We start from the raw sequence: 22,420 nt of genomic DNA, 5'->3' as shown, positions 1-22,420 counted from the left end.
AAAAATCATCTCACTTTTCTTTCACAATCTTTCCTTTATCAATCATTTCTCTTACTTTCTATCTTTTCATACTTTTTTGTAATTCAAACATATCCTTACGTCTATCCACTAGACTACTGTTCTACTAGACACACACAAAAAAAGACAGAAACATAGTTTTATTCATATAAAAAAAATATCGTAGTAGATAAAAGACAATAACATGACAATTCAGGGGAAAAAAAAGAAGACAATAAGATGATGCATCATTGCCACCGGCCACTGCAGTAACAGAAATTTGTGTAACTACATTGCAGAATTTGAACAATTCCTACATGATTACAAGATCAAATACATATTTTTTTTAAACGTTTTTTAATAACAATAATAAAAAGTAATTTTATTTTTTATTGATATTTAAAAATATGTTTTTATTTTTATATATGTCTAAATATTTTCATTTAGTTTTATGACTATAGAATACTAACTCGCATAATTCAACCTTTCATTTTGACATCCCATGGCTTATTTTTACTAGCATGTTCTTTTTTTTTTTTGTCGGTACAACAAACACTTTCATCTAATTAATTCGTGAAATATATTTATTTATTTTTTAGTTAATTAATCTGTGAAATACTTATTTTAATTAAATATTAAAGAAAAATATTTGTCTGAAGTATAATTTATAAAATTAATATAATTATAATAATGTTTTTCTAAATTTTATCTAGAAGACATTCAAGAAATATAATAGTAATTAAAAAATAATTTTCTATTTTAACTAATTAATTACTGAAAGATTATCATTTAATTATTTAATTAATAATAAATATTTGTCATGTATATAATTTATGAAGTAAATTATAACTATTGTACCATTATTTTTTAAATGTTTATCTAAAAGATAATCAAGAAATAAACAATAAATAATATATATTTTTCTCTTTTAACTAATTGATTCTTAGTATATTGAAAAGACACACAAATAATTTATTAACGATTTAAAAGACAAGAAAATAATATATAAATATGTACTCCTTAGGTTCAAATTAAATGATATACTTAAGATTAATATTTCTATCTCATAGTAAACTAGGCATTAAAATGTTTTTTGAAAACAAGCAATAGTCTAGAGTCAATTCATTTGTATTCAACAAAAAAGTCAACTCCTTTAGGAAGCGTCAATGGCAACAGATACAAATTTGATTGTAGTAAGAATTGTACATGTCAGTAGTATGAAATACAAGCTATGCTCACACTACTACACACCGTACCAACAACGGTAACAACTCACAACACATCAAATTCCAATGAAATACAAGCTTGACGCAATATTAAAAAAGAAACTATTGAATCATTATGCATAAGTAAGATAAAAGAAAAGAACACTCAAAATTTAATCATTTCTACGAAATGTTGTACACAAGGAGGATCGAGAAAATATTATTTATATACTTTTTGAAGAAAAAATATTTATATAGCATTATCTAATTTAATGGTAGTTGTTGGTTCTCTAGACTTGACTGTAGAGCTTGACTATACAAGTAATAAGTGATATTTGAATGATTTTATGAGTGATCATGCATGGAGGTGAAACAATTATTTATGTGGTTCTAAAATCCCATATGCTTCAGTTTGTTATTGTTTTTCCTCATGTGACAGTTATGGACATCTCAGACTGTCGGTTATGTGTCCTCATATCAGAGATCGAGATAAGGAGAATTGGATACTCGACTCAAATGAGTTTCATTGTATGCATAACAATCAACACATGTTGGCCCTTCTAGAATCCTTATTCATGGGTACATTTATCCGCTCAGAGGACGTTGGTGTACACACATTGTGTTTATACTTTATTAGGTTAGGTTGTTGGGCTTGTTTGATCTCTCTAATATGGACTTTCAAGTTGTTCTTGACGATAATGATTCTCGGGTTGGGATTTTGGACCCGCAGTATTACATTATCCATCTGTAAAAGAAATTGTTTAAAAAATATCATTGCATTAATTTATTAATATTGTGAGAGATGACTATAATCATTATGGATAAATTAGTAATTTAACTACCATCCTTGGTACTAGCTTTAGCCTTAAATATTAGTAATTTTGTGTCAATGAAAGTTAATTGATCAAATTCATATTTTGAAACAAATACATCAATTTTTGTGGACATAAAGTTGCTTATGTTTTAGGTTAAAGGAGTTAGTGTTAAAGTATGTAATTTTACTTATCATTGAGGCTAATTTGCAATTAGTGAAGTAATACTACTCTATTCGAAATGAATTATAGTATACGTAAAAATGGTTAAATTCTACGTATTAAAAAAATGTTATTGGTGTCCTTAACTCCTAGATCAACTGACAAATACCGATACTGTTAGGTTAGACGTCTTGCTCGGGTTCGAACTTGAGACATTTCAGTTGTGTGAGTTAATTACAATAAAATTTGTTAAATTCTTTAAAAAAAAAATTATATTGATCACATTTAATTTATGTAATTCAAGTAAAAAAAATTAAATTTATTGTCTAAATTATCTTAATGTAATGACTAATAAATAAGATATTTAAAATAGACTTAATTGTACTTCTGATCCCTTATTTTTACATATTCACAAATAGTCCTCATATTTAAAAAAACAAATTTTTTGATCCATCTTTTTTCACATTTGTTGTTTAGGTCCAAAAACATAGTTTAAACCTATAAAATTATGATTTTTAGTTCAAAAAATAGTTTTTTTTGCACTTAAAATTATATTTTTCTTCAAATTTACAAATGAGGGTTATGAATCACCATTTTTTATACTAAAAATCACAATTTGATAGATCAAAATTATAATTTTGAATCTAAATTGCTAAAAAAAATAAAAAAAATAGAAATAAAAGCAATTTAACTTTAAAATAGAATTATTTTTGTGAATGTGGTAAAACAAGATATTAAATGTGAAATTAAACTTTAAAAATATAAAAAATCGTAGTTCACCATCTGTTGTGGACCTTTGATTCCTTTAAGTATTTTTCTTATTTTACAAAAAATTGATTTTTTCAAACACTCAATATATAATTTATGATGTTTTTCTTTTGTGCTATTAAAAATCTGAAAACATATATTAAATAATTTTTTTTTAATTGCTGAATAAAAAATAAAAAATTAATTTTATCTAAACTTATTATTTTTTAATATATGTTTAATATTAAAAGAATGAAAGTTAAGAGATGAGTGATATTAAATATGGGTTAGTTTTACATCAAATATGAGAAAATTTATTAATTTTATTACAAAAAATGTGAATTTTATTAGATATCAAAGGGAGTATCTGATTCAACTGTTGAATAAACTCGGTCAAGAAAATGCAGCCAGTGACTTTTCGACGATCTTCAAGGAAAGAATTAATATTAATTAATTATATTTTTGTCCATCGTGCACGAACGGTCAAGGCGATTGGGTTGCGGGTTGCCAATATTGACGTCTTTGTCAAAAAAAGAAAATAAAAAATTACGACAAGTTACTAAATTTTCCACTTAATTGAATTATGCGGCACGTGACGCGAGTGAGATGAAAGTATTTGGTTCCTAGGTACACAGGAATCCTCCTAATAAAAGTCGTTAGACTTAATGTCAGTTTTTATCTCTATTTTAACTGAGTTACATAATTAGTTCTTCAATTTTTTGTTTCTATTTGGTCAAAAATATAATTGTAGTCTTTTTGTTTTTTAGTGAAGATTTAATTAATTCTTGTGATTTTTTTTCTTCTCCACCAATTTTTTATTATATGATACTCTCACGTGACACTTAATGACATTTGTAATTTTTTAGTTAAATTGACATTAAAAAATCTAAGTAAAGATCTTGCATGGAAGTGTAGATTTTAGATTTCCACTTACCAACACAAAAAATGCAAGATTATTCTTGTTTCTAGAAGAAAAAAAATCTATAATTAGATTCTCATCTACAAGTTTAAACTAATTACCAATAAATTGCATGTGAGATTTTGTTCACAAGAAAGAAAGACAAGAAAAGATCTTACATGAGGGATAGATTTGATTCGACGCCTACTACAAAAAAAAGAAAAAAAGAAGATTGTATTATAATATTTCTTGTTCTTATTTCAAACAAAAAATAAATATTAAAAAAAAAAATCGTTTAATTGGTGTATTTTGGTGTTGAAAATCTTTTAACCAAAGTATTTTTGGCAAAATTCCTAGTTGATGTATTTTCGCCATTCAAAATCTTTTGCCGATTTATTTCCGACATTTCAAAATCCTTTAGTGGATGTATTTTGACATTTTATATTATTTGTAATTAATGACTTTTTCGACAATTTTTTTTTTACATTTTCCAAGCTAGAAATGTGATAACCGCATTCTAGCTTGAGGGGATGTTAAATATCTTAATTGATTAATTAGTTAAGTTTGTTATACTAACTAGTTAGTTATGTTATACTAATTAGTTGTTTATCTAATTAACTATATAAATATTTTTAAATATTCATGTAATTAATTCTTCTTATTATCAATATCATTTAATTTATTTTTATTTATTTATTTCTTATTAATAAATTAAATCAGGAATTGTAATAATGTGCTTAAAAATAATCGGGGTTTTGGTTAGTTAAAGGGAATTAGAGGGCTAGAGAGGACAATGAGAGAAAAATAGTTTAGATTTGTAGACATTGGGAATAGAGTGGTGGTGGCTAGGGATGACAATATAATACGCATTTGCGAATATCCATCAAAACTCGTTTGATTTGGATAGGGAAAACCCGCTTTAATTGGGTGCGGATGCGGATTTTCCCCGAAATTAAATTTCGGAGGCAGAGACGGGTTTAGGGGGTGTTGATATCCACGCAGTACATGAATTCGAACCCGCACCGCAAGTTATATTATAGTAATTTTTGAATTTTCTATACATATACATATTAAATATACTTAATATTTTTTAAAGTATTAAAAATTATAATGTTATCTCTATAGAAAATAAATTTTTATTTTATTATTATCTAATAATAATTATTTTATTATATTAATTATAATATATATATAACTTTTAAATTTATAATTCTATATATATAAATGAATACGGGTGTGGACGGAGAAACCCAAACTCCATTGTAGGCATAGATGAAGATTTAAATTTCACACCCATTATAAAACAGATGCGAGTGTGAATTTTCTCTGATAAGTCGAGTGCGGGGTACGGAGGAGGCAGTGGCTATGTGTACAATTGTAAGCCCTTATGGAAAGTTTTTTCTTTATTTTTTTTCTATCCATTTTCTAATTCTTTTTCTCGGTTTGTACTTTGTAGTCTTGTCAGTTTTTTAAGGAGGCCGGCCACCTACTCTCACGTTTGGACAGAAATGAAGAACTTTGTTGTTTCTTGAAGGAGAAGAAACTATGAGATGTGCATTTTCCTGGAATATATTTAGGTTACGATTCTTCAAGTTTCTATTTTTATTTTTACTTTCAATTCCTTTAGTCTAGGTTTCAGGTTTTTTTATAAAAAATAGTGAAGGAGTAATATTTATTATCGCTCTTTGACTGATTACAAAAAAAGTAAAAATAAAAATTGATCGTTGAAATTGTAAGTATTAGTCATTTTTAATTTTATGAATTGATAAATGTATATTTAAAATTATAAAATATTAAATCAAAACAATTCTTATATAAATTTTTGTCATTACTATTTTGATATGACATAATAGCTAAATATATTACTTATTCACATTGATCTTAAATTAATATAATATTTATGACACAATTTTGTCTATAAAATTTTGGTGTCTGAGTGATAAATTTGTAAATAATTGTAATTGTGCACTAATTAATTATAGACAAAGAAGTCCATAAAAGATATAAATTTTATTAAAAAAATTAGTTTGCATTTTAATGAAAATAATATAAAATCAATGTAAAAAAGTCAAATATTCCATTGTAATGTTATATGATAATCTAAAATGATAAAAATTTAAACATTTATTATTTAAATTAATATTTTATAATTTTAAAAATATATGTATTAATTTATAAAATTTATAGATTAATTTAAGTGACATCAATCAACTTTCTTTTAACATTTCAATAAAGGTGTATTCTTGACAAGGACCCATATCTTTATTTTCGTAATTGTTTGAAAGTGGGCACACATCTTTGTCAATTACTCATAGTGTACATGATAAGTAGGCGGTCACTATAGACTAGTCTTTGTTGTGATTTAAAAATAAAAAAATTCTAAAATGTTGTCTATTTAATTTGGAGTAATAAATATAATTATATTTGAAAACAATGGAAAAAAATTGTTTGGTGTATGTAATTTTTTTAAAAAATAAATAAAGAATAACCGTATGAAATCATTAAACTTTTAATCAAGTTTTACAATAATAAATTTAACTAAAACTATAGAATCGATAGATTTTTTGGACAAAATTATAAGAAGTACTGTCACAAATTAATAATACTCGTTTAAAATAAGTACATCAATGAGATATGATATGGTCAAACAAAATTGGTAGGTGGCAAATAAGAAAGAACAAGAAAAAGTAAAATAGCTAGCTAACCCCCTCACTGAGCCATCTTCACTCATCAAGTCCTCAGTTCTCAGTCCTCACCTACCCAAAATTTCACCTACTCCCCCCTCACACAACAACATCACTTACCTCTACTGTGTCTGATCCTAATATATCGCCGCCTCTATGATGCCTAACAACAAAACAACGTAGTCCATTATTTTTTCTCTGAGATACTATTAGATACTTTTCAATCTTAGAATATAAGTGAGTAAATAAAATTGATTGATGTTTTTCTAAGAAACAAATGAAATATATAATCCATTTATTTAGGATTTTTAAAATAAATAATTTTTAAAATATTTTTTATTTATAATTTTTTAAAATCAAATTTACAATGATAAATTAATTTAAATAATTAAATAGTGCTAAGAAGAGTCTTTTTTCAAGATACGCTTTAATATTCATCCACTTGTTAGATGAAAACAACATAAATAACATATTTTAAAAGAAATATTTTTTTAAAAATAAATATAATTTTTATCATATTAAAATTAATAATAATAAATATTTAAATTCTTAAGTGTCAAAAATAATTTTTTTTAATCAATAATAAGCGAGTCTAAATATAATTTATATTATTTTTAAATAAATTATCATAAAATTTGTTTTAAAAAAAAATATTTTATAAATTTCTTAAACAAACAAACTAATTGATTAATTTATATTTAATTAGTTTGGTAGGAGAGAAAATATATGATGTTGATTAATTTATAATTGATTGTTTCTTAGGAGAGAAGTCATTATAAAGACTCCACACTATAGTTTAATTTCTTCATATCGATTTCCACCAAAACACAAGACACAGTCAAAGAAGAAAAGAGGAATGGATTTCAATAGCAACGGTTCTGAAGAAAATGAACTGTACCGTGCTCAGATCCATTTATACAAACATGTATACAACTTTGTAAGCTCCATGGCACTGAAATCTGTGATGGAACTAGGCATAGCAGATGTAATCGACAACCATGGAAAACCCATGACTCTTAACGAATTAGCCACATCTTTGAAACTCCACCCTTCTAAAGTTAACATCCTCCATCGTTTCTTACGCCTATTAACATACAATGGTTTCTTTGTTAAAACAACAGTGAATGCCAAAGAAGGTGGAGAAGGAGAAATAGCATATTCTCTCACACCTCCTTCAAAGCTTCTTGTGAGTGGAAAATCAACATGTTTAGCACCAATTGTTAAAGGAGCGCTTCATCCAAGTTCTCTTGACATGTGGAGTGCTTCTAAGCAATGGTTCAATGAGGATAAGGAACAAACCCTGTTTGAGAGCGCAACAGGGGAGAGCTTTTGGGACTTTCTTAACAAACAATCTGATACTTTGAGTATGTTTCAAGATGCTATGGCATCTGATTCTAGAATGTTTGAGCTTGCTCTTCAAGAGAACAAACATGTCTTTGAGGGTTTGGAGTCTCTTGTTGATGTTGGAGGTGGAACTGGTGGTGTCACTAAACTCATCAATAAAGCTTTTCCTCACCTTAAATGCACTGTTTTTGATCAACCGCAGGTTGTTGGTAACTTAACTGGAACTGAAAATTTGAACTTTGTTGGCGGAGATATGTTCAAGTCTATTCCTCCTGCAGATGCTGTTTTACTCAAGGTATATTTGCTCATCAATTTTTACTTTTTTTTTTTAATTGTCAATATTAATAATCTGAGAATGGTTGCAATTGGTCACATTGAGATCGAATAATTGAAATTTCAAACACGAATTTTTAGATTTAAAATAATTTAAATTCGAACTTGAAATTTAAATCGTTCAATCCTAATAAGACGATTTAGATGTGCTGACTGCTGACTATAGTGTAGTCGATGACACCAAATCTAAACTCAATTAGTAACAAATTAAGTAGGAATAGAATACTAAATTTCCCCCTACCTAGAATGATTGATCATGTAGTTTGATATATTGAGCCTATTTCTTTGAGTGCATAGTGGTTGTGGTAGTTTAGAGTTACATAATAGAGAATTATGTTTAAATTCTCGTCACAGTGTATTACAATTATCATAAAAACTAAGGCATACTAAATAAGCTGCATATTTTTGTATCAACCAAATAGCTAAATTAAATCTCAATTGTTTTCTTATAGTGGGTTCTACACGATTGGAATGATGAACAATCTTTGAAGATATTGAAGAACAGTAAAGAAGCTATTTCTGGCAAAGGGAAAGATGGAAAAGTGATTATCATCGACATATCAATCGATGAAACAAGTGATGATCGTGAATTAACTGGGTTGCAATTGGACTATGATTTGGTGATGCTGACAATGTTCCTTGGAAAAGAAAGAGAAAAGAAAGAATGGGAGAAACTTATTTACGATGCTGGTTTCAGTAGTTACAAAATTAGAACCATAAGTGGCTTTAAGTCCATCATTGAAGTTTTTCCTTAACTTTAACTTGAAGCAGCTTGGGTCCAGTTATGCCTCATATTTAATAAGTTTCTATTTGAGAGTCAAATTAATAGCGTCTTTATTTTTTTGGATTGTATTGGTGTTTATTGATTCCTATAAGAAACGAATTTCCCAAACTTGTTATTGGTGTAGAGATCATTGTTCCAATTGGAAAAGTCATTGGTGTTCCCTTTTTCTACTTATGACAAATTAAATGAAGTGATTTTTAATTAAATCATATTTAAGAGGGAAATGGAGAAAGGTGATAGTTTATTCACTTTATCAATTTGAATACTACAAGAAGGAAATATATAAACAAATTTATGGTCCTAATAATTAATTCTAGGCCTACAGACAAGGAGGAGATATTGTTGTCATTAAGAGTATGTCTAATAAAGGAAATAATATGCAATTATGGCTGGACCAATCAACTAATTAAATACAAATCCAAATCATATCAAATCTGAATTATTCACAAAATCCTTATATTGCTTTTTATCATCTGGACATTTCCATTCAATAGCTTCATAAATATCTAGTTGCTACCAGTGCTTAATAAGATTGTTGAAATACTCACTAACATAATGCTCACCTTATATGAGATCATGGAGAATGCTTTTGATCTCAAATATAGTAGAGGTATTAGCTTGATTGGAATACGTTTCTTTCACAACCTACCACATTTCTTTAGCTATGTTATAGTACATAATTTTTTCCCCAATGTCATTGGTCATGGTGTTGAGGAGCCAAGAAATGAAAAGGCTATTTTCCAACTGTCATTTTCATGGTTTGAATCTCGTTTTTTGAGCTTTGCAGTTTTGTGTGTGTGTGTGATATATATGTGTGTGTGATATATATATATATATATATATATATATATATATATATATTTTCCTTTTCCTTTTCCTTTTCATTGGAGGAAGATGGGGTGACCTTTCCTATTGAATAAAATTCTGACCATTTAGTTTGTGGTCAGTAATAGGAAGGTGAAGATTTGGCCCTTCAATGAGACTGGTTAGAGTTGTACCAATCCCCACAGTGGAAGAAGAAGACTCAAGGCATGTAGACATGGTAGAGCAGGTGCAAAACAAAAAAGTGCTAGAGATGGTTCAAATCGTGTTCTGATACCATGTCGATCTAAGGATCAAAGATAATATTGTTCTCAATAAAACTATGTCTAATAAAGGAAATAATATACAATTCTATATGTACAAATCAACTAAGTAAATATAAATTAGAATTGCCGACACCAAATTTTATTTGCTTTTCTTATTATTTTTAAAAAAAATAACAAAAATGGTGTTTTGGACTTTGTATCCTAACTTTTTATTTTGTTATTTTAATATATAATTTTTATTTAAATTTTCGTATAATATTTAATATTTTCTTGTTAGTAAAAAGAGATATATGTTAGACTTTTTATGTATTATTAATTATCACTTTTTTGGTCCAATAATAACATAGTAATAAAAAATATTAATTCATTTTTATTTTATTTTATTTAATAGAAAAAAAAATGAAATTAAATATAAGATTAATAAATATGAGATATTTTGGAGTAAATTAAATACCAATGCTTTTGATTTGTTTTGTTTGTATTTAATGTGACAAATATGATTTTTGGAATTTGAGAAAATTTTTATTTTTATTTTATTAGAAAAATAAAATTTGAGGATTCACCTTTATTAATCATAATGATAGACATTTATTTTTAAAATTTACTTAAGCTAATTTGTTAATAAAAATAAGAGTGTTATGAGAGTCTTAGAATGGGAGATTAGAAAATATCAATCCGTGTTACGTGTTGCAATTTGTCCACATGTTGCGCTATTCTTACACAATCTTCTCTAAAAACACCCATTTTAAAAAATAAAAAGAAAAATAAAAGACAAAGATAAAAAGGAGACAAAACGATCTTGAAAAATCGGTATGTAAATTTTGTTTATCTGAAACAAACTAGTACAATAGTTTTTTTTTTTATTTTTTTTTTATTATTTTTGTTGCTTTTCATGTATCTTTTTTATAAACCAATTTCTTCGTTTTTATTTATTGTTTTCATGTTAACTTTGTTCATATAGCCGATTATTTTCCCTTTTTTTATAATACTATATAGTTTGTTGTTTTGTATATATGATGTTATAATTTTTTTAAAAAAAAATCATTTTCATATTCTAAATATAAAATATTGAATTGAAAAAACGCATTCTTCAACAATTAGTATTATATAAAAAATTACAAACTTCACACAAATACTCATTTAAGTAAACTTGAAAATACTTTAAAAAATAAGATAATTAAAAAAGATAAAAATAAAAATACAACATATTTGTTATCTTTTTCACCAAATCGAATTTGTCGATTGTTGGACCACCTAATTATTTTTCAATGCGCGATATTAGTCCCCCATGATAGTCACACAAATAAATTAGAAATTAAAATTAATAAAAATTAAAATTGACCAACATACAAATATTTTATACTAAGAACTACGTGTATTTTGATTCTCCATTGCATATGAGAATACGTAACAGTAAATTTTTTAATTTTGTTAAATCAAATTAAAAAAAAAATTACTCTTTTATTAATGTAAATAATTTATTGTCTTTTATTTATTTATTATTTTTGAGTAAAATAAATAATTAATAAATAAATAATTTATATATAATTAATTATAAGATAGTCGTTTTGAGAGACACTTACGATAATAATATTTTTCCTACTTATGTTGACTTCTAAATTCAAAAAATTTATTTAAAATTATCATTTAAAATTTTATTTAATTTTTCTATTAATAAAATAAAATTCTGACAACTATTTTCTCTCAAACAAACCACGCAACAATTATCGCATCAAATCTGAATGATTTTGACAATTATCTACAGAAAGATACTACTAAAATATATTTTAAAAGTATAATATTTCAAACAGTCGACAGATATTTATTTATTAAAAAACTGAAGTGGTCCCGCTTCAAATCACGTGAAGATCCACCAAGATATACTAATAAATTGGGGTACAAACTGCTGTGAGACTACTCTCTCACAGAGAAAATGTATGGATATTCATTAAAAAATGTATTCACAACAAAATGGAGTGACGGTTTAAGTCAATCGTGATTATTTATGAAAAAAAACATTTTGCCGACCCAAAGAAACCTGACGATACAACACAATAAAAATTATTATTATTAGTGGGCAGCAAATAGATCTAAATGTCTACGCCATATAAAAATTAATAAATAATTGTTTGACTTATAAAAATAATTATTAATTAATTAATTTATAAAACAAATATAGTAAAACATTTGAATTTATAGATGTACGATAGAAACTCCCGATAATAATCGTAATATTTTGCTTATTACAATGCATACGTGTTTTGAGTTTTGAAAATTTTGTTATTACAAAAGGGTCTTTTTTTTAATGTACTGTTCCGTTTTTTTTCATAAAAAACAGTTAAAACAAATTTTTAAATATTTTTTAAGAAAATTTCAGAAAAAGAACAAAGAAAACTAAATACATAGAAAATATTGTAGTTCTTGAAAACATTTTTTTTATTATTTTGTTTTAATCTATTGTGAATATTGTAGTTAAATACAGAAATTACGATTACTAAAAAAATTGTTGAAAAACATCTTAAGTATTTTAAAGAAAGTATGTTAGTTTTTGTTCCTCCCATTACCATTGAACTAGAATCAGCGTAACAAAAAAAAACTACTAGTATTATTGATTTTTTAATAATTAAATGCTTTTTCTCTAATTGAGCCTATAATTTTTGTGGGGATGTAAAAATTATTACCAAATTGAATTTTTTACAATATCATTAATATTATTTTTTTACTATAAGATTAGAATTTTACACTACTGAATTAATTATAGAATTAAAAAAATACCGAAATCTTTTTGGAAGATAATCGGCCCTATTGTTTTTCATTGGGCTTAGTACTTCAAATTGGCCTTATATCTTTTATTATTATTATTATTATTATTATTATTATTATTATTATTATTATTATTATTATTATTATTATTATTATTATTATTATTATTATTATTTTCTTTTGAAAAAGTGTCATGCATGAATAAAAAGGGAGTATCAATCCTTCACGATGATGCAAAAATAAAATACTTTTGTAAACAAAATGAAATAGAAACAAATACTTTGAGAAAATAGGAAAAGTATGTTTTTTATAGGATAACTTACTGTCATAATAAGATTATATATGAAGGCTTCATCAATCTAAATAAAGTCAATGGAGTTTAAGCTAAAATTAGCTAAAATTGTAGCCGAATTGTAATTCTTCTTATATGAGAAAATAAACAAGTAGAAAAAAGGAAGAAGAAATTGTGTGACAATCCTAAATAATTATACCAAAGTACGTGCTGTGGATGGATGAAATGAGCAATGTGTGAATAGTGTTTAAGGAGTCCCCATCAATCAAGATACGACAAAAGTCTAAATATAAAGCAAACTGAATGATCAAGTGGAATTCGAGACTAACAACTAAAACAACATCATCAACGTCTCTAAAAATAACACTAATTCTTCACATGTTTTGAATTGAAAAAATATTTGTGAGAGAGATCATAGAGAGAAAAATGAACTAGTTTCTTTCTTCTTAAACTAAACACACATTTAGTAAAATTTTGGTTGCACGTCCCAATCCCAATCCCAATCCCAAACTCATCGTTACATTAGTCAAACATAGTCCAACTCTTGCTATTAAACTGTTTGGATGTTTGAAGCAAAATTTATTCTACATTTTGGAATCAACTTCGACAGAAATATGATTTTGTAACTTCTGTTGTATTTAAATTATGAAAAATGTAAGAAATATTATTTTTTAATACTAATTTTTTTATTGTGTAAAATTTATATGGATTTTACCACTTTTTGTGTAATTTATTTTTAAAGAATAAGAATCTTATTACTATTTCTCTTCAAATTAATTTCATTGCATCTCTCCAATAGTAGTCTTTTATCTAACTATCCTTTTTAATATAAGGAGTAAAACACTCAATTTGTCTCTAACTATATAAATTTCAAATAGATTAGTGAGATTATGAATATTTTAAAAAAGTTCATAATTCTGTTGAATGTTACTCGTACTAGTCGTTGTGAAAGTAGGTTAATGACTAAATCGATAGTAACATGTTAAATATAGAGATTAAATTGATAATAAATTGTTAAAATAAAAAAAAAACATGATTAATAGTAATTGACTAAATATAAAGATCAATTTAATACTTTAAAAAGGATTATCGTTTTTTTCGAAAGTACTACTCTCCAAAGTTAAAAATAATTTAGTGGATTAATATAAGGAAAAGAATCATGTAACAAGAAAAATCGGAAAAATTCAACGCCTATGTAGAGTCTTTTTTAAAGATTTTTTTAAAAAGTATACCAAGATAAATTTAATTATAATACAATTTTATAAATTTAATAATTTTGCCTAAGTTTAAACAACCCCGTAGAAAAAATAAATTTAATCAATTATCTAAATGAAAAAGAAATATCTCCTAAAAATAGGACAAACAATTATAAATTTTTTTAAATAATGATCTAAAATAAAATTAAAATCTAAGATTTAATACCCATTTCATTAACTATATATTAAAAACCAATTTTGATCCAACTATCCAAAAAAATATAAATTTATGAGATTTACTTTTGTATTAATGTATTTAAACATAAATGAATTTATATTCAATTTATTTTTAATTAAAATTAATTTTAATTGATTAACACAAAAATTCACAATTATTTTCTTTGTTATATAAAATATAATTTAAAGTCCCACAAAAAATAAAAATTAATGATAGTTATTTTGAAAAGTAGAGTTTACGGACGTAGAGTTTACCAACGTAAACAACTAAATATTTGCAAAAAAATTTATCGTCTAGTTTATTTACAAGTCCTATCTTAATCGATTTCATTGTTGATAATGAAACTCATAAATAAAACAGATGACCAGTTTCTTGTATATAAATTAATTGTTTATATTAAAAGAGATATTGTTAGTCTATTTAGTATGCATCAAATGAGTTTGATTATTTAAAACGTCATTAAACTCAATTTTTTTAGTTAACTATTGTTAGTTGTTATTTTCTTTATATTGTTTTAATTTATATTTTATATAAATAAAAATTATTGTGATTTTTTTAGTTATTAGTTAAGTTTAATATATTATTTTAAAAAATATGTTTTATTTTTTCTTTTATGTTTAGCCCCTCCTTAAATTATGGCTAGCTTCTACACTGGGTACAAAAATGTTACAAATTTTCGTAACTTAGCTTGTTAGAGTCTATATCAGCACTACAACAATTATGTATTTTTTTTAAGGTCAAACGCCCTGAAAAATGATAAATAAAAACGTCCTGGAAAATGAAACATTCCTAAGGCCACAGGACTCTAAGTATGATGTTTGTCGGAAATTGATACCTAAGGCTGAAATGCAAAAAACAAGCTTTTAAAAACAAGAATCATTCATAAGGCCAACACCCTCACAAATGAAAGTGGGCAGTGACGCTGGCAACATAATCTTTTCTAGTGTCACGACACTCACAAATCTCAAGTGTGAGAATCTTTGTTAGAATTATGACCCTCACAAGTATTACATATCAGTGCTCTGCCACTCAGAAATGATGCTACAAATAAATAAAAAATTAAATTAGAATATTTTATTTTATATTAATATTATAAAAATCAAATGATTTAATTTTATTTATTAAAAATTATAAAAATTCAATTATAATAAAATTTAAATTTAATTATATGAATTTATTCTGGTAAAAATTTAATTAAATTTATAATTTTTTATTAAAATTGTAATATATTATAATAAATCATTTATACAACTAAATACATACTTTTAAATTTATATAAAATTGAATAAATTTTCATTAAAATATAAAATAGCATTTACATATTTTCAAATATACAAATTAACATATTTTCTAAAAATGAACAATAAATACAATATACATAAAAATTCAAAATCGATCATCTAAAATTTTAATTTTCATATTTTTATATCAAACACATTTTACGTTATGAAATATAACATGCAAATCACATTTCACACGTAACATTATTTCTATAAATATGCTAACTCCAAAACTACATTAAAAAAACACATAAATATATAATAAAAAAGTACATAATATAAAAAAATAATTAATTTACATACTAGTATAAGGGAGCTGGAAAATAGATAAAAGATACATTAGAATAAAAGTAGTGATGAAAGTATAATAGATGGTTTGAAAGTATAATCGAGGATTTCACCGAGGAGTTTAGCTCTAACAATGTTTTAATGTCAATACCAATGACTTTGACCCTCACAAACTCAAAAAGACAGTATTTTCCTAAGGTTTTGGTACTTGAAAATAACTTAAGCATTTTTCTAAGGCTTTATTGTGAGGGCTTAATGGCCCTAGATATATCTATTTATTCTTGTAGTACAGCCAAATAGCTAAATTAAATATCAATTGTTTTATTATAGTGGGTTCTACACAATTGGAATGATGAACAATCTTTGAAGATATTGAATAACATTAAAGAAGCTATTTCTAGAAAAGGGAAAGATGGAAACAAGTGATGACCGTGGATTAGTTGGGTTGCAATTCGACTATGATTTGGGGATGTTGAGAATGTTCCTTGAAAAAGAAAGAAAAACTGGGAGAAACTTATTTACGATACAAGTTTCAGTAGCTATAAAATTAACCCCATAAGTGACTTTAACTCTCTCATTGAAGTTTATTCTTGATTTAAATTTGAAGTTGTTAGGGTCATATTAATAGTGTCCAGTGCTTCATGTTAGAAATGAATTTCCCGAGCTTGTATTTTGCGTGGAGATAATTGGAACAGTAATTGTTTTTTTTCCTTTTGCTACTTAATCAAGGAAAGGAAAATAAGGTCAATAGGTCATGTTAGTTTATGAGAAACAGAAACTAAAAACAAATCTGTTTCAGATCGTTACAAAGTAAATAAGCATTTAGAGTGTGATTCTTACTCAACTCATTTCTCTTCAAGATTTTTCTGCATTTGCTAACAATAGAAAGTTCTACTAAATAATATTATAAAAATATATATTTCAAAAAGTGAGAGATATATCTATAAAAAACAGAACTCTCGTGTGCTTCAAATCACTTGAAAAATAAACCCACCAAGAGAAAGATAGAAATTGGTACAAACTTCTGTGAGACTACTTCTAAATCGAAAATGTATGGATATTCATAAAAAAGTTATTCACAACAAAATAACAAAATAAAGTGCCAGTTTAAGTCAAGCATGATTATTTAAGTAAAAAAATCTTCCGCACCCAAAGCAACCAGACAATGCAACTCAATAGAAACGGTTTAGATCTGAGAGAAACTTTTTTCCTCTTAGATTTTGACACTAAAAATTAGGAGTGTAGAAATGACACTTAGGTCGGTTTTGATGTGTCTCTTGTTTGGTCTCAATATTTGATCGAGACATATTTTAAACATAATCTGTTTTTTAACCCAATCAAACCCCATGAGTTACAAGTTCATTGTGAACTAGACAAAATAAAGACGAGACCGACTTGGTACCAACACGAAATACCAAATAGTAATCTTTAAATTTTGTTTTAGAAAAAAACAATTAAACACAAAGAAATTCATAATAATTCCCATATGGTTATGTCAATTTATTCAAGAGTAGTAAATCATAATATTGTTTAACAAACTATAAATTATTAAGTTAGTGACTAATTTTTTTAGAGAGCATGAATCAATAATAACCTAAAATCATAAAAAAATATAATTATTTATACTTAAATTAATTTAAGATGAGTAACCCAAGAGATAATTTGAACCCATTCATTTTTTCATTTGTCCTTATTTTTTTTAGAACTAGGTCAAACCCGTCCCATTGCTTACGGTACAAGACGAATTCGCAGGACGGATCGAATCTTGTATACCTTGTTAAAAATATCACGTGATTATGTATCCATCTAATATTCATTGATTTTCACGTGCTAAAATCATGCTAAACTTATTGTCATCTTCTTTTTGTAATCACCAAAAATATTATGAGAAATAAATTATTTAAAAACAAATTCGATAAAATAAATTTGAGAATTTTTAAAGAAAAAAAATCTTAATTGAAGTTAAAAAAAAGTATTCAATTGATTTTAAAATGAAATTTGATTAATTAATTTATTTTAAATATATTGTTCAATTCATAAACTATTTAATTGGTTTAATTTTTGTATGCAACAGTTCAATTGATTAATATAGTTTAATTAACTATATATTTTACACGTCTCTAAATAGACCTTAGATTTATTTTTAAATTTGAGAATTTTGATATTTGAACATTAATTTTGTTGGGTTTTTTTTTAAGAAAAATACAAAAAAAATAAAACAATAAATCCCAAAAATTAAAAAAGGTTAATGTTGACATGTTTTGAAAAATAAATAATCGATTTAGAAAAACAAAAAGACTAAACTGTTCCAACTAAATACAATAAGAGACTAAAAATGGAATTTTACTTACAAAATACTCTTTGGTCCAACTTCTGTGGTCAAACAAGTTCAAGTTATACTTTTAGTGAATGACTCATTAATTTGTCCAACGATCATGTGGCATGCTGATTTGATAGAGCTGACGATTTGAGATACGTTTCTTATAGAATGAACCTAAAAAGAATGGTCCAAAATGGACCAATTTCATTTTAACTGTAGATATATAATTAAATAATTTCAACGGTGCAGATTTATTTATATACTTCACATGTGTTATAATACATCATCTACACTCAATCTATTCTTCTTCTTCCATACTCACTCTTTTCCCATTTTTTCTGCATCTTTTCCCTTTAAGCAACCACATCAGTTTTAGATTGTCTACATTGCATAGATCTAGACAAAGAGAAATACAACACATAATATGTTAAAGAGAGAAAGCAACGGTAATAATAATCGGAGTTGATAATGATGAATGGGAAAGATGAAGAGAGAGAATGCATATCAAAGTTGAAGAGTTAGATTTTATGTTGATAGCAAATAATAAGATATGATGGATTATTAAATCTAACAGTAAAAAAAAATAGTCTTTCATAGACCAATACATTAATTAGTGCAGACTAAATGGACCTATTGAGATATGTTAGTATAGCACCAAATAATATGGTGGTGGTTCCTCCGCATCGTGTTTATTCAAATTATGTAAAAAATATTATCAGATTGAAATTTTCAATAGTATCATTGATTTCATTTTATATAACATGATTGACGTTTTATGCCATCAAATTCTGAAAGTGAAGCACACGAAGCTATCGTGGGACTGAGATATTTTTCTTTGAGGCGCATTTAATAATTCTGATTGATCAACCCATATTTTTCTTGTTCTATTTTTCATTTCTTCACTCAAGGTGAGTGACTAAGGAAAAACAACCGTGACAACCATACCCAAAATATATCGCAATAAATAATGTCACTCTTTTATCAAAATTAAAACAACTTTATGTCTATTTCCTCTATATATCGAGAGAAAACCAATAACAAGGTTAAATCTATATGTAAATAACAATCTTAGAAAACTCATGTCAAATTGGACAAAATAAACATTACAAACTTGACTTCTGATTTGAAGCATAATTAATTGCACCAACTTCTAATTAAAATTAAGGAAAAACTTCAATGAGAGACTTGAAGCCAAATACAGGAGTAATCTTGTAACTGTTGAAGCCTGCGTCATATATGAGTTTCTCCCATTCTTTCTTTTCTCTTTCTTTTCCATTGTGCAGAGTCAACATCACCATATCAAAGTGCAATTGCAACTCAGTTAATTCACGATCATCGCTTGTTTCATCAATTGATATGTCTACGATTATCACCTTTCCTTTTTTCCCTTTCCCAGAAATAGCTTCTTTGCTATTCTTTAATATCTTTAAGGAAAGCTCATCATTCCAATCATGCAGAACCCACTTTAAAAATAAAATAAAAACAATTGAGATTTTAACTATTTAGTTGGTACAATAATGTTACAAAATTGGCAACTTAGCATGTTAGAATTTGTTATAATGGACAAAATTAATTAACAATTGATTAACACAAATGAAACACAAATACTGACATTGACATCAGACACGAAAAATAAATAAAGAACGGTCAAACAAAGTGCCGAAGCTTGTGAGATGAAGATACATACCTTGAGTAAAACAGCATCTGCAGGAGGGATAGAGTTGAACATATCTCCACCAACAAAGTTCAAATTTTCATTTCCAATTAAGTTACCCACAACTTGTGGTTGATCAAAAACAGTGCATTTGATGTTAGGAAAAGCTTCATTGATGAGTTTAGTGACACCACCAGTTCCACCTCCAACATCAACAAGAGAATCTACACCCTCAAAAACATGCTTACAATCTTTGAGTGCAATCTTAAACATTTGAGAATCAGCTGCCATAGCATCTTGAAACAAACTCAGTTTATCAGAATCTTCGTTCAGAACGTCCCAAAAATTATCCCCTGTTGCACTCTCGAAGAGTTCAAGCTCCTTATCTTCATTGAACCATTTCTTGGAGGAATGCCACATGTCCAAAGCAAGTGGATTAAGTGATCCCTGAACCATTGGTGCTAAACATGTTGATTTGCCTCTGATGAGAAGCTTTGAAGGAGGTGTGAGAGCATATGCTGTTTTTTCTTCTTCTTCTTCCCCTTTCATCACTGTTGTTTTTGCATAGAAACCATTGTGTGTTAAAAGGCGCAACAGTCGATAGAGGATATTAACTTTAGAAGGATGGAGTTTCAAAGCTGATGCTAATTCAGGAAGAGTCATAGGTTTTCCATGATTGTAAATTGCATCTGATATGCCTAGTTCCATGGCAGATTTGAGAGCCATGGAGCTTATAAAACTATATAAATGTTTGTACAAATGGATTTGAGCATGATACAGTTCATTTTCTTCATTCTCATTAGTACTGAAATCCATTTGTTGTGATAAACTTTGGTGATATCTAAGTATATGAAATATAAACTAGTAAGCAACTTTTATATATGCATTTTTTATGTTAGACTACCAAATTATGATGTCTTTTTTTTATTTATCTATCTGGCCGCCCTTTGTTTTTTCTATACTCATTCAATATTTAGTATTTTCTCAATCTTTTCACTTATTTTATTGTCAACACATCACATCATTTTCTTAAATCCACGTTAGCATTCAATTAAAATAAATTTTATTCCGTCTAAAATTAAATTGGTTTGAGTGGAACTCATGAGTGCAGTTATATTGTCGTACTATTTTGTTCTATTAATCTAATTTTTTTTTTCTCTCTGTATATAAAAAAATTGTAACAAAACTTCATTAGTCGTGAGAATTAGAGATTTTTGCTACAGTTTTTTTATATTTAAAAAAGAAAGAAAAAAAAACTCATTTTTAGATTAAGTAAAATATACTTTTTCAAGATACAACGTCCCCAGACAATAACTTAAGAACAATCAAAATAAGGTACATCGCACACCCTACCAACCAAGCACAATCTAATAAATTGTTGGGGAACAACTTGGGGTAGATGATGGTCCTCTGCATCCAGTCACAGGATCTTGGATTTTAATTCTTTTTTTATAATATGATAAAATGAGAGTTTATTTTTTTTATTAAATATATTTTTAATCATGCAAAATTATGACAAATTTTAGTCTTGAAAAAAAATTATTCATTTTTAGTCCGTAGTTTGATTTTATTAAAAGTATCAATTTAAAAAAACAATTAAAATAGAGAATAAAAATGAACAAATTATTTTTAAAGATTAAAAAATTGATAATTTTTTTTTAAAATAAAAACTAAAATTTTATAGAAATTAAAAATTAATTTTATTTTTTTAATTATAAAAATTGCATTTTATTTTTATCACCAATTTTAAAAATTAAAATAAGACATCTAAAATATTAAAGATGGCCCTAATAATAATCATACTTTGATTTGGCAACTCTTGGGATGCCTAACCTATTCAAACGTCTCTCCAAACACTAGTAAAAAATGTACAAAGAGAGAGAAGGGAAAAAAAAAAGAGAGAGAAATAGAGTAAAAATTTCACATTATTTAAAGTGTAATTTTGTAGAGAATGGTAAAGAAATATTTATAATTAATACATTTTTATTTAATAGATTATTATAATAATTTTGAAATGATTTGAAGAATTTGTTTAAATTTTCTTTTAATATAATGTTTGAATTTCTTAAATAGAGGTGTAACATCCCGCTTTTTTGAGACAAGATACAAATTTGTTTTTTTAATATATATATATATATATATATATAATTATCTTAAATATTCATTTACTTTTAAACCAATTAATAACTTTTTCAATTGTATTTAAAAAATTATGAATGAGAGTATTTGCAATTACAAAAAGTAAATTTAATGTGTAAAATAAAAGAAATTCCTAAATCCAAAACTCTTGGCATTTTTACTACCAAAAAATAAATCATAGTTGGTCATAATTCAG

At 26.0% G+C, this 22,420-nt stretch overlaps 2 protein-coding genes across 2 annotated transcripts; one reads left to right on the top strand and one right to left on the bottom strand.

Moving 5' to 3' along the window:
• The first annotated feature begins 7,232 nt into the window (after positions 1 to 7,232).
• Positions 7,233 to 9,172, top strand: LOC101495151 (isoflavone 4'-O-methyltransferase). Its single transcript, XM_004505050.4, has 2 exons — positions 7,233 to 8,144; positions 8,635 to 9,172. Exons 1-2 carry the CDS (start codon positions 7,362 to 7,364, stop codon positions 8,935 to 8,937), a joined length of 1,086 nt encoding a protein of 361 aa, XP_004505107.1. The 5' UTR covers positions 7,233 to 7,361; the 3' UTR covers positions 8,938 to 9,172.
• A 10,212-nt stretch (positions 9,173 to 19,384) lies between these two features.
• On the bottom strand, positions 19,385 to 20,958 carry LOC101494823 (isoflavone 4'-O-methyltransferase-like). The gene is made up of 2 exons (XM_004505049.4): positions 20,119 to 20,958; positions 19,385 to 19,894 (listed from the first exon to the last, which is right to left on the bottom strand). The coding sequence occupies exons 1-2, from the start codon at positions 20,899 to 20,901 to the stop codon at positions 19,592 to 19,594; spliced, it is 1,086 nt and encodes a 361-aa protein (XP_004505106.1). The 5' UTR covers positions 20,902 to 20,958; the 3' UTR covers positions 19,385 to 19,591.
• Positions 20,959 to 22,420: the final 1,462 nt, after the last annotated feature.

This window comes from Cicer arietinum, chromosome 6 (assembly GCF_000331145.2).
Source record: "Cicer arietinum cultivar CDC Frontier isolate Library 1 chromosome 6, Cicar.CDCFrontier_v2.0, whole genome shotgun sequence".
Classification (NCBI taxonomy): domain Eukaryota; kingdom Viridiplantae; phylum Streptophyta; class Magnoliopsida; order Fabales; family Fabaceae; genus Cicer; species Cicer arietinum.
The sequence above is the reverse complement of the archived record's forward strand: the minus strand, read 5'-3'. Positions and strand labels throughout refer to the sequence as shown.